At 50.7% G+C, this 13,014-nt stretch overlaps 1 protein-coding gene across 5 annotated transcripts in view; it reads right to left on the bottom strand.

Annotated features, from left to right (window-relative positions):
* Positions 1 to 989: 989 nt before the first annotated feature.
* MEF2D (myocyte enhancer factor 2D) overlaps positions 990 to 13,014 on the bottom strand; it is a 35,053-nt gene continuing 23,028 nt past the window's right edge. For 3 of the 5 annotated variants that reach the window (XM_036015415.1, XM_036015416.1, XM_028502485.2), the window contains 5 exons: positions 12,918 to 12,938; positions 11,534 to 11,663; positions 5,891 to 6,134; positions 5,102 to 5,408; positions 990 to 4,764 (listed from right to left, as the gene is read on the bottom strand). In XM_036015415.1, coding sequence (XP_035871308.1) covers positions 4,753 to 4,764; positions 5,102 to 5,408; positions 5,891 to 6,134; positions 11,534 to 11,663; positions 12,918 to 12,938 — 714 coding nt within the window. In that variant the 3' untranslated portion in view covers positions 990 to 4,752. The remainder of the gene's footprint in view (positions 4,765 to 5,101; positions 5,409 to 5,890; positions 6,135 to 11,533; positions 11,664 to 12,917; positions 12,939 to 13,014) is intronic. The other 2 variants (XM_036015418.1, XM_036015417.1) reach the window with 1 other exon arrangement.

The raw sequence follows: 13,014 nt of genomic DNA on the forward strand, positions 1-13,014 counted from the left end.
CTTGAAGACTGCCACCACAGGCTGCCAGCAGGGAGCCTCATCTGGAGCACTGTCTCTTCCTAACCCTTTCCTGCTCAGCTCATCTTTCATCTCTGCTCCAGCTGAGGGAGAAGCAAGGTGAAGTTTACAATGACCCCGAGAGGGAGGCAGATTGCCACCATTTGCAGATGAAGGAACCCAAGGCACAAGGACATTCTGCCACTTGCATAATCCCATGTGCTCTTGCACCAACCTGCATGTGCAGCAACCAAAGCATGAACCATGCAGTGTGGACTTCAGGCATTTGCAAGCCCGTCTCTGTCACTAGACATTGGCCTCTTACACTCCATCTTTGCCTCTGCAGCACCTAGCACGGGCCTTGTACAGAGGAGCGGCCAACCCGGTAGCCAAGCCCTGCACACTTCCCTCCACAGCCCGTGTACCTGCTCACAGAACAGCTGTGCGGGATATGGGGAGGCAGGAGCTAGAGTCACCTGCCCCTGAGGGAGCCAGTGGGGAGGCCCTTTGGGATATGTGAAGAGGGTATGGAGAGGCTCCCGGGCACTGCTGAAGGGCAGATGCCCCTGCTGCACTGAGCTCTCTGGGGACCACCGTGAAGGTGGAATTCATCCGTGCCTAACAGTGCCCGAGCAAGTTCCTGTTGTGGAAAAGCTTTTGGTAGCCAAAGGTTCCCTACCATGCTGTTGCCTTACTGCACACCATCCTGTTCTGGACTTGGCCTTGAGTGTGACTTTTGTTTTCTGTGTGTCCCAGGGTCCCTCCTATGGCTCTTAACAGGATGACCTTTCCCAGTCCTGGAGCTGCCCCTGCCTCTGACAGAGCACCTGAAAGAAATCCTCACCTGACACCCCACCTCAGTCACCTGGAAGTGCGCACCCTGAAGGCTAACACCACTCTTTCCTGCTGACGGGATGCTTGCACCCTGGTTGAGCCACAGAGTCCCTCCTGCCCTCCTCAGCCGACCGCAGCAGAGAAACCAGAACCCAAGCCAAAGTATCAGAAACGTGTATTTTTTCTTTTAATAGTAAACCTCTTTACAACAAATATAGTGAAAGAGTTTTCCAACAAAACTCATTAGAATATCGAGGACTTTTTCTTTTCTTATTGTGTAGAATACTAAGAAAGCATCACCATACAGCACGAAAAGAAATATTGAAAACAAATCAACAGCCACACACTTGGACTCGCCCTGCCCAGGACCCAGGAGGAACCCCAGGAGTGTGGGTGATTGTCGGGTGTGGGGGTGGGGCACCTCCATGGCCTGTCCCCTTCCTCCCTCTGGGACTTGAATGGGGAAGACAGAGAGAATCCAGATTCCCCATGTAACATTCCAGCACCCCTCCCCCAATACAAATCCCATTTCTTGTATCAACTGTTCAGGGGGCGGACAGAGGCGGCAGAGGGGAGAACAGAGGAGTTCCCAGGCTCCCTGTCTCCTCTCCTCCATGAAAGCCTAAATTCACCCCCCACCCCACCCCAGGGGATTCCAAAGAATCAGTTAAAAATATATAGATATAGATATTTCTAGATACACTTTTACATCATTTCTGTCTCTCCAAACAAATAAATAATCATTAAGAGAAGGTGCATTATTTCCTTCCTGTCCAAGATGGGGAGGGCTGGATAAGAGTCAGGGGCCAGTCTCGCTGCATTGAGTGCACTGCTGGGGGAAGGGGAAATGGTGTGTTCAACTGGGGTGGGTGGGAGTCCTCCTGCCCACTGTCCCTGAAAGCTGTGGGAAACGTGGGGGGGAGAGAAACATTGGATGACTCCAGTGATTACTTTGGCAAATGCCCGGTTATTCGGAGGAAGGAGTGGGTGGAGGCAAATTTGGCTTGTGAAAGGAGGAAGAAATGAAGTCCACACTTGAGGTCTGGGTTCCCAGGGACCCTTCATCTGGCCGGCCAGGAGCCCCTATCCCCAAGAGAAATCTTGGGATACTGAATTGCAGAAATGTCACATATTCACTCACAGACCAACCCCTGCCCCTAGGGATAGAGAAGAAAGTATACACACACATCCACACATGGTAATCAAAAGCCAGGTTTGCCATTAAAGGCAGAGGGCAAAACTGGTAAATATTGCACCGTGAATTGCAGGGGCCCTCACCCCCACCCCATATTTAATGGTGGCCAAACCCAGCCCAGAAAGGTGGACAGACTGATGGCGGGAATAGCCTGAGAAGGGAAGGCCAGTCATTCAATGTTTATTGAGCACCTATCATTCAACCATTCACCCGTTTAGCATTTACTGAGCGCCAACTATGTGCCAGGCACTGGGCAAGGCTCTGGGGATGCACACACATAGGACTACATCCTTTCACGGCCCTGATCAAGTCTCACTGATTCTTGAAACTCCCTCTGGAAACCTGCAGGAAGACTGAACAGGCTGTGAGGTGGGGGTTAGGGTGTGAGTAAGGACGGTTCGCTGATCAGGTAAGGACAAAGCTTTAGGGAGGAAGAGGAACTTGACTTTTACCCTGAAAGCAGGCCTGGGGTGAGGAAAAGAGGGAATTCCAGGGAAGGGGGTGCGTGTACAGGTATGGGTTCTGGGTGCACAACTGTGTGTGGAGCCTGGGAGAGGCAGGGCTACGGGGAGAAGCAAAGAGGACCAACTGCTAGATCCTTTCTGATGACTGAAAGGCAAAACCATCAGAGCTGAGAGTGGAAACAGGTGAATGAGCGGGGCATAAGGAGTAGGGCTCGGGGAGGAGGGTCACGGAGCTGGAGGCCAGGGCTGTGTGATTGCAACAGCCACCTGTCCCTCTGTAAACACGTACCCAGGCACATGCTTACATGCACACACACACACGCCCTCAGAGCTCAGTTCGCCCAAAGACTCGTGTGTATGCCCAGATGGCCTCAGAGACCCACACAGCCACACACACACAAGTACAAAGGGACACTGGGACATACAAATACCAAATGTCTTCATGAACACACTAGGTACCTGTGCAGCCACATGCATCCCTCTGCTTCTGGTTCCTTCCCTGCTTCATGTTGGAATACTGTTAGTGGCTGGGTCATAGAGGTGGGCAAAGACAGTCACCTGGCACAAAACTAGGCCTTGTCTCCTCTGCCTTCAGCCCACCAGGATGAAACCCCAAAGGAGTGCTGCACTCCGTGGGCAGAGGAGCTGAGCTGATGTGAGGGAGCGGGACAAGACCCCAGTCTGCCTGCCCATGCACCTTAGGGTGAGGGTGGTGTGGATCACGGGCTTGGGGCCTGCGCCCTCCAGTTTGATCTGTCATCCAGCCTGAGGTCTCAGGACCTGGGGAGGCAGCAGAGAGGGGCAGGCTGGGGGAAGAGAGGAGCAAGAACAACAGCAGAAGAACCTCATCTGTACAGTACGGGCGTTTGAATCATTATTATTACAATATACTTTGACAAAAATAGAATCTCATTTCATATCAATACAACAACAACAACAACAACAAAAAAAAAACAGTTCCTGGACTGTTACACTGCTAACGTTTTCCAAAGGTTGCTATTTACAATTACAGTAGCCAAGAGGGAAGGTAGGATGTGGCCTGGGGGTGGTGGGACAGGAGGTAGCCAGACAATGAGGGTGCCAAGAGCAGGAAGGTGGGGTCCACAGCAGTTTGGGAGTGGAAGGAGCAGGGAAGAGGGCTGGTGAGAGGGGCCAAGGAGGAAAGAAGGGAGGCAGGTCTTCTGCGAACCTCCCAGTCCCATCCTCATGACCCCATCCCAGCAACCACTCCTCTGGGGATGTGTACGTGCAGGGAAGAGCAAGTCCCCTCACTCACACTTGCCTGCGGATGCAAGGGTTCCAGTCCTCAGGCACCACGGAGTGGTCCAGACCGTCTCCCACTGAGTCACCTCACTCATGCTCCTCTCTCCAGTTCTCCCTGTGCCAGCTCTCTCTCCATGGCCAGCTTTACAGGGCTGGTGTCAACTGAGAGACAGGGAGCTATTGCACTGTGTATGTTAGAGAAAATGCTGGGAAAGGGAGGGACCCTGACTCACCCCTCGCCCCAGCCCTCTGTCCCTCCTCAGCTCTCTCCTCATGGCTCTCTCTCCAAATGTGCTTCAGAGGGGCCCTGCCTCAAAACCTACACCCAGCCTCAGATTCCCAGCCTTCCCAGTCCAAAAGCCAAGCTAGCACCCCCACACCTTGGAGGTGCAGTCACACAAGAATCAGTGAGAGTGTGTCATGTGTGTGTGCAGGGGCACGTGGGGGCCAGGCCTGGGTACTCCACCCCACGTGCCTGTGGCCACATCCAGCCCAGAAGCGGAAACCCTTTACAGAGCTTCTGCCTCACTTTCCCCTGAAACACAGACCCACCATCAAGCCAACTTTGGGGTTTTGTTGTTGGGTAGTTTTTGGTTATTTCCCTCTATCTGGGGGACGGGGTGGGAGGGCTCTGCATGCAGGGCTCGGCACCTGTCCTTTCCCAAAGGCCCATTGGCCCCACCCCCTCCTGCAGCATATGTGTACAACGTGCAAAGTGTCCCCCCCTTCCCGCAAAAAAGAGCTCCCACAGCCAGTGAAAACGGCAGGGGTGCAGAAAGGGGATGAGAGCATCCTCCTCTCCAAAGTGAGAATCCAAATTAAAAAAAATATAATATTAATAATAATATAATAATAATTATACACAAATGTAACCGTCAACAGGACACGGAGCACAAGAAAGGAAGTGGGGGTCGAGCGGGAGGAGCCCAGGACAGGGGGGTGGGCGGTGAGATTGTCAACTCTTCATCTGGGAGGCTGAGAGGAGGGGAGTGGGGATCATCACTTTAAGGTCTGTGAAGAGAGGAGATGGAGAAGGGGGTGTGAGGGGGTGGCCCAGGCTACGGGGTGATGTGTCCCCCACGCCCTTCTCCCTGTAGGGCCAGGTTTCTGGTGCCAGGACCAGCTCTGAGGGGAGACGTTATCGAGCAGTAGGACCGATGCTGAAGGAAGGGTTAGGAAATGAGCCTTTGGTGGGGGTAAAAGGGCATCAATGCTGCCCCAAAGGGGCTGACAGAGGGGCTAGCTGGCCAAAAGGCCTCTCAGGTGGGAGATAAGACAGGCTGGGGGCAACGGAGCAGTCCCTGGGTATAGCAGACACTGGCAGATGGGAGGGGTGATGCTACAGTACCCAGGTGTCGAGCCGCATCCTCTTCACAGCTGAGCCCTCGGCCTCAGGCTCTGCGGCTGGGCGCAGCAGGCCCAGTGTGGGCCCGAAGTCCGCCCTTCCATCATCCCGGTCCCCTGTCTCATAGGAGCCCCCAGGTGGGCTGCTGAGACTGTCACCAGGCTCAGGGCGGGTCGCTGGGAACACAGCTGGAGGGGGAGGCGCAGGGCTGCGCTCACGGCTTGGGGACACGGGTTCCGACTTGATGCTGATGTGTGGGTGGGTGGTGACCGTGAGGGCAGCACCCACGTGGGGCAGGGGGCTGCCAGGGCTGGTGACAGGAGATGGGGACAGGGTACAGGGGAAAAGAAACAGAGGAGAGGAGGGAGAGGAGATGACAAAAAAAGTGATGGGCAATGATAAGACAGAGGGTGACAGAAGACAGAGAATGAGAAGATGGGGGATGAGGAAGAGACAAGCGGATGGGAACAGACAGACCAGGAAAGAGAGATGGCCAAGTGAAGGGAAAGAAGGGGAAGAACTCATATTAGTTTTCTTTCTATCCCATGTCATCTTTTGCAGTCTGGGGTCCCCACTCCACCCCCACCCCCACCCCAGGCTAGCTGGGGAAGGGGCTCAGGGCAGGTTTCCCAGGCTCATACCTGGGACATTAGGGCTGCCATTTGGTGCCTCACATACTGTCCACTGATGATAAGACAACCTCAAAGGGATCCCAGCTCTCAGGAGCCCCCTCTTCTCCCCACCCCTCCACTGTCCCCTCCCCAATGTGTGCATGGATCCCCAGGGACTCACATTAGATTGCTGAGAGACACAGGGACCAGGTGGGGCTGCTGCTGCGGCGGCGGCTGCTGTTGTTGCTGCTGCTGCTGCTGCTGCTGCTGTGGCTGTGGCTGGGGCTGAGGCTGCGGAGGCTGCGGCTGTGGTGGCTGCTGGGGCTGTGGTGGCTGCTGCCAGGCGGTGACATTGCCTAGTGACAGCCCCCCAGGTGAACTGAAGGCTGGCAAGGAGGAAAGCTCCGCACTGGTCAGCTGGTAATCTACGTGGAAGAAAGTAAGGATGAGCCTCAGTGGGCGGAAGAGAACTAAGGCGGGCAGGGGTGGGGGCACCTCCAGGAGGAACATGGAGACGGAAGACATAGTTCATGACAGACGTGAATAACCGGAAGGGCCCACACGAACCCAGGAAGATGGCACTCCCAGTTCAGAAATGCAAATCCTAATAACCATGACGTGCTGTTTTGTTTTAGTTTCTTTTTTAACAGGACAAAAAGAGGTGGTTTTTTAAAAACAGTGTTTTTTTCTACTGTGTGTAGGTATCATTTTTAGAGTGTCAATTTATAAAAAGAAGGATAAAAAAATAGGGATGGTTTAATATATGTTTGTCACTCTTCAACTGCCAAGTCTTCAAGTGCCTTTCTGACACAGAGTGGGCTTGTGGCAAATGCCAGGTGAGCGGCATAGCCGAAACAAATTGCCGCGGCGACCATTCCACCTTCTGCAAGGTCCCGAGTCTCCTAAAGACTGTAGACACGTAAGTAGCAGCCAGGGACTGAGCTGTGGGCCCACACACACGAACACAGAGGACATGTGTCTGCCCACCAGAAAGGCCTGCCAGAGCAGGGGGGCCGTGAGAGAAACAGGTCTGGAGCCCAACAGGCCAAGGTGCTGACCGAGGTCACCATGAGGTGTCACTCATTAATTTCCAAATTTCTGTCTCAATAAAGAAACAGTGATGTTTGCACTGACACAGAACAAACAGAACCCTGAGATGTTTTACAGTGTCTACAGCACTACTATGTTTCAGGTTGCTTCCTGTTTGGGACAGTTTAGAAAATGTCTCCCCTAAAAAGTATAAACTGATTGCACCGTGGGGTGCACAAACACACGTCCCCACTGCAGCGGCACTAGGCCACCATGCTCTGGAGCCATCTGCTCCAGCCCCCCGTCTTTATGCAGAGAAGACAGCATTATCTGTGCGACACAACAGTAAGGTCATGGGCATGAAAGATGAGGTCCAACTTCCTGGCTACCTCCACTTCCGGGTCATGTGAACTCAGACCAGCTACTTACTCTCTACCAATCAGAGGTGACAATCCTGCCTATACCACCCAAATGCTATGAAGACTGAGTTAAAACACATGAAGCATACAGACCAGTTAGCACATAGTAAATGTCCAAAGATTTACTTATTGTTATTATTAATTTACAAATGAGGCAACTGCAATGTCAAGTTTGAGGAACTCAATACAGTTAAAAACGGGCAACGGACCTTCACAGGTGCTTCTCTAAAGAGGACATATACAGGGCCCAGAGACATGAAAAGATGCTCAGCATCACTAGCCATCAAAGAGATGCAAATTAAAAGCTACAATGTTAAATCACCTCACATCTGTCAGAAAAGCTATCATTAACAAAGCAACAAACAAAAGTGCTGGCAAGGTTGTGGAGAAAAGGGAACCCTAGTGCACTGTTGGTGAGAATGCAGACTGGTGCAGCCACTGTGGAAAATAGTATGGAATTTCCTCAAAAAATTAAAAATGGATCTGCTTTCCGACCCAGCAACTCCACTGTGGGGATTACATCCTAAGGAACCTGAAACACCAATTCAAAAGAACCTATGCACCCCAATGTTCATAGCAGCACAATTTACAATAGCAAAGTGCTGGAAGCAACCTAAGTGCCCATCAGCAAGTGAGTGGATCACAAAACTGTGACAGATTTACACAATGGAATACTACTCGGTACAAAGAAATAAGCAACTCCTGCCTTTTGTGACAGCAAGAGCAGAACTGGAGAACATTATGTTAAATGACATATGCCAGTCGGTGAAAGACAAATACCAATATGATTTCCCTTGTAAGAGGATTCTAATAAGCAAAATATACTAACAATCAAAACAGAACCAGAGGCATGGAAACATGGAACAGACTGACAGTGGCCAGAAGGGAGGAGGTAAAGGGATAATGGTGGAGAGAAGGGGATGGGACTAGTCAAAGAACATGTATGAATGACCCATGGACATGGACAACAGTGTGGGGACTGACTATGGGAGGGGGGGTGGGCTGGGTGGAGGAGGACAAAGAGGGAAAAAATCAAGACAACTATAATAGAATAACAATAAAAAAAGTTTAAGGAACTTACGGCAGGTCACAGAGAAAGCCAATGGCAGAGAGAAGACAAGATCCCAGGCTCTTTATTACCTTTAAATTTCATCCTAGAAATGGCACATGCTTGCCTCTAGCCTCATAATGTTAGCCAGGAGCTTTGAGATGCTTACGGGTATATTTAAAAATCAGAGCAAGGTCAGAAAGGATCCCCTAAAACCAACTGTTTCTAACACTCATTTAACAAACAAGGAAGCCAATCAGAGAACAGTATATCACGTGCCCGATGTCCCTCAGTGAGGGAATCGTTGAGACTCAACTCCCAGCCCTTCACCTTCCCAGCACACTCCAACCCCACCTACCTGGAGACTTGGCCCCCTAGGAGGCTTGGCTCTTCTAAGATAAGAGTAACATGGCCTGCAGGCCACCTGGCAGCCCACTTGGTCTGCTTCTAGCATGACCACAACCAGACCTCTGCAGCCAGTGTCAGCAAGGGGCCAGGCCTGTTCCTTGCCTAAGACATGGCCATAGACAGATCCACCACAGCGAGAACCTGACCTGGGGCCAAGGACTGTAAACAGTAAATAACTAGGCAGCAATGTGTTCGTTAGGGTTTTGTTTATGTACCTATAGTCACCCGAAAACGCTGTTCCTAGTGTACTGCACTGTTGGTGGGAATGCAGGCTGGTGCAGCCACTGTGGAAAAAAGTGTGGAATTTCCTCAGAAAACTAAAGATGGAACTGGCTTTCAACTGGTTTTTGATCCAGCTATCCCACTACCGGGATTATACCCTAAGAATCCTGAAACACCAATTCAAAAGAGCCTATGCACCCCAATGTTCATTGCAGCACAATTTATAATAGCCAAGTGCTGAAAACAGACTAGGTGCCCATCAGTAAATGAGCGGATCAAAAACTCTGGTACATTTACACAATGGAATTCTATGCAGCAGAAAGAAAGAAGGAGTTCCTACCCTTCTTCACAACAGCATGGATGGAACTGAAGAGCATTATGCTAAGTGAAATAAGCCAGGCAGTGAGAGACAAATACCGTATGATCTCACCTATAACTGGAACCTAATCAACAAAACAAACAAAAGAGCAAAACAGAACTACAGACTTGGAAATAAAGAACAAACTGACAGTAACCAGAGGGGAGTGGGGAGGGATAATGGGGGAAGAAGGGGAAGGGGCAAAAAGAAATGCAAACAGAGGACTCATGGGCACAGACAATGTGGGGGACTGACTGTGGGAGTGGGGGATTGCGGCAAGGCAGCTGCGGGCAGACCCAGCCAGGCGGCAGATTGTGGAGGGGCACAGTGAGCAAGGAAGCTGGCTGACGGGGCGGTCCCACATTCGAACACAGATAAACCAGGTGAAACCGGGGAGTGGGACAGACCGCACAACCCAGAGCCCCAGCACAGGGAAATAAAGCCTCAAACCACTGATGAAAACACTTGTGGGGGTTGAGGTGCCGGAAGAAACTCCCAGCCTCACAGGAGAGTCCATGAGAGAGACCCACAGGGTCCTAGAATGTACACAAGCCGACCCACACAGGAATCAGCACCAGAAGGACCCACTTTGCCTGTGGGAAGCAGGGGGAGGGACTGAAATCCAGCAGAGAGCAGAGCAATCACCATTGTTCCCTCTCGGACCCCTCCCCCAAATACAGCACCACAACTCAGCAAATGGGGTGCCCTGCCCTGGTGAACACCTAAGGCTCCGCCCCTCATACATAACAGGCGCGACAAGACTAAAAAGAAAAATGGCCCAAATGGAAGAACAGATCAAAGCTCCACAGCAAATACAACTAAGCAACCAAGAGACAGCCAATCTATCAGATGCACAGTTCAAAGCACTGGTGATCAGGATGCTCACAGAATTTGTTGAATTTGATGGCAAATTAGATGAAAAAAAATGAAGGCTACGCTAAGTGAAATGAAGGAAAATGCACAGGGAACCAACAATGATGGGAAGGAAACTGGGACTCAAATCAATGAAGTGGACCAGAAGGAAGAAAGAAACAACCAAACAGAAAAGAATGAAGAAACAAGAATTCAAACAAAAGAGAAGAGCCTTAGGAACCTCCAGGACATCTTTAAACATTCCAACATCCGAATTCTAGGTGTACCAGAAGGAGAAGAGGAAGAGCAACAAGTGGAAAACTTATTTGAACAAATCATAAAGGAGAACTTCCCCAATCTGGCAAAGGAGATAGACTTCCAGGAAGTCCAGGAAGCTCAGAGAGTCCCAAAGAAGTGGGACCCAAGAAGGAACACACCAAGGCACATCATAATTACATTAGCCAAGGTAAAAATGAAGGAGAGATTCCTAGAAGCAGCAAGAGATAAAGAGATAGTTACCTACAAGGGAGTTTCCATCAGACTGTCAGCTGATTTCTCTAAAGAGACCTTACAGGCAAGGAGGGGCTGGAAAGAAGTATTCTAAGTCATGAAAGGCAAGGACCTACATCCCAGACTGCTCTATCCAGCAAAGCTTTCATTTAGAATGGAAGGGCAGATACAGTGCTTCTCAGATAAGGTCGAGTTCAAGGAGTTCATCATCACCAAACCCTTATTTTATGAAATGTTAAAGGGACTTATCTAAGAAAAAGAAAATAAAAAACATGTACAGTAAAAAGACAGCAAACTCACAGTTATTAACAACCACACCTAAAACAAAAAGAAAAACAACCTAAGCAAACAACTAGAATAGGAACAGAACCACAGAAATGGAGATCACATGGAGGGTTGGCAACAGGGGAGTGGGAGGAGGAGAGAGGGGGAAAAGGTACAGAGAATAAGTAGCATAGATGGTAGGTAGAAAATAGATAGGAGAAGGGCAAGAAGAGTATGGGAAATATAAAAGCTAAAGAACTTATGACACATGGACATGAACTAAAGGGGGGAATGTAGATGGGAGAGGGGTGGAGGGGAGTGAAGGGGTGAGAATGGGACAACTGTAATAGCATAATCAATAAAATATATTAAAAAAAAGAAAAAGAAAATAAATGAAAACTCCCCCCTCCTCAAAAAAAAAAAAAAAAAAAAAAAAGGATGTCCAGTTAAATCTGAATTTCAGATAAGACAATGAAAAATTTTTTAGCATAAGTATGTCTTTGGGACATACATTGCAGAAGAATGTCTTTGAAACATGCCTAAAAATTATTGTTTTATCTGAAATTCAAACGTAACTGGGCATTCTAAGTTTCTATTGGCTAAATCTGGCAACTTTAACTAGAAGGGCCTCTCCCAAATCAATGGCCTTCCCTCTCTGCCCCCTCCCCTGTCCCAAAGCCACATGCTCACAGCTTAGGCCACCCAAACACTCACCTGTGTTGTAGGCGGTGGGCATGGAAGAGAAGGGGAGGCCCTGGCTGAGTAAACTCGGCGTTGCCACGGAAACCACTGGGGTAGTAAGTGAATGGGTAGACTGGGAGGCCCCAAGGCGCTGGGCATTGTTCTGTGGGAGAAAATGGTCTGTCAAGAGGTGGCAGATGAGGGGTTGCTCAACCTTGGCCTTCCACTGCAAGGCCAATCTGGGGTCTCTGAGTCCCAAAGCCCAGAGGGAGGCCTCAGCACAGAGGCCCCACGAACACACAAACGTGTGCTGGTGCACTCACAGAGACTGAGAGCCATGGGGAGAAACATGCCGCAGAAGTCCATTCACACCTACACACAGAGAGGGATGCACTTACGCTTGCCCTGTGGCCCCAGCACCAAGCTCTCCTACTGCAAAGTGAGAGAAGGGAGAGCCTCCTCTCCCTTCTCCTCCTGGTTGATCCCTCTGGAATCTGCTCTCCATCCATCACACTGCAGCACATGCCTGGGAAGAAGCGTGCTGGCATCTGTGAGGGGAATGCGTGTGCCTGCGTGTATGCACACACGTGTGTGGGGCTGTTAGCTCCATCTGCCGCTGACTCACTTGTTTATTCCAACTCCACACTGGGGCCGAAACTGCCGCCGTGTTGGCCGCCAAAGCCTGCCTGCCTTTTCCAGCCTCACTGGCCTCCCACCAGGGAGTGAGGGAGGGAGGAGCCCCCGCCCCACTCCTGGATGAGGGTGAGTATGCAAGTGTGTGTAATAGAGAGAGAGAGAGAGAGCAGCTGCGTGTGCCTCTGAGTGCCTGTGAGACGGGCTGTGTGCCAGAAGGAGCGTGGAGACAGGGGGTGGGGAGGTGGCGGTGGGGAGCAGGAGGCCTCCCACCAAGGGCAACCCTGGCCTTGCCTTAAGCCTCAGCTTCCCCTGGAAAATGGATTTTATTACCTGGCTGGTACCCCTTCTATAGAGTTCTGCCCTGGGTTCCAAGAATGCTCGGTGGGCCTGAGTAGAGTCAGAGGGCAAGTGCAGTCCAGCCTCTGGGACATATCCCAGAGTACATACCGGGACAAAGCCTAGGGCAAGGTGTGGCTCACTCCTCTTGCACACGCACAACACACAGAGAAAGGTGCTTGCATGAATGCAACATCACAATAAGACATCCGTATCATACAAGTCCAAACACATGCATATCCGACCCCTCACCCCTACCCCATTCACCTCTGTATCCCACTTGGCATTAAGCATAGCTTCTGGCAAATAACCAAATAAACAACAATACACTACACACACAGGCCAAAGAACAAGGGCACACACACACACTCCATGCTGGGGGCCACAGAACAATGGGATAACCCAAAATCCCAAGCCACAGCAAACATCTCACAGCCTCACTTACCAGATCTAAATGGTCCTCAGTCTGGGAGCAGAAATAAAACCAAAGGATGGTTCAGTCCCTTGCCTCCACCTACCCCTCACACCTGTCCCCACAGCCA

This window comes from Phyllostomus discolor, chromosome 14 (assembly GCF_004126475.2).
Source record: "Phyllostomus discolor isolate MPI-MPIP mPhyDis1 chromosome 14, mPhyDis1.pri.v3, whole genome shotgun sequence".
Lineage (NCBI taxonomy): Eukaryota > Metazoa > Chordata > Mammalia > Chiroptera > Phyllostomidae > Phyllostomus > Phyllostomus discolor.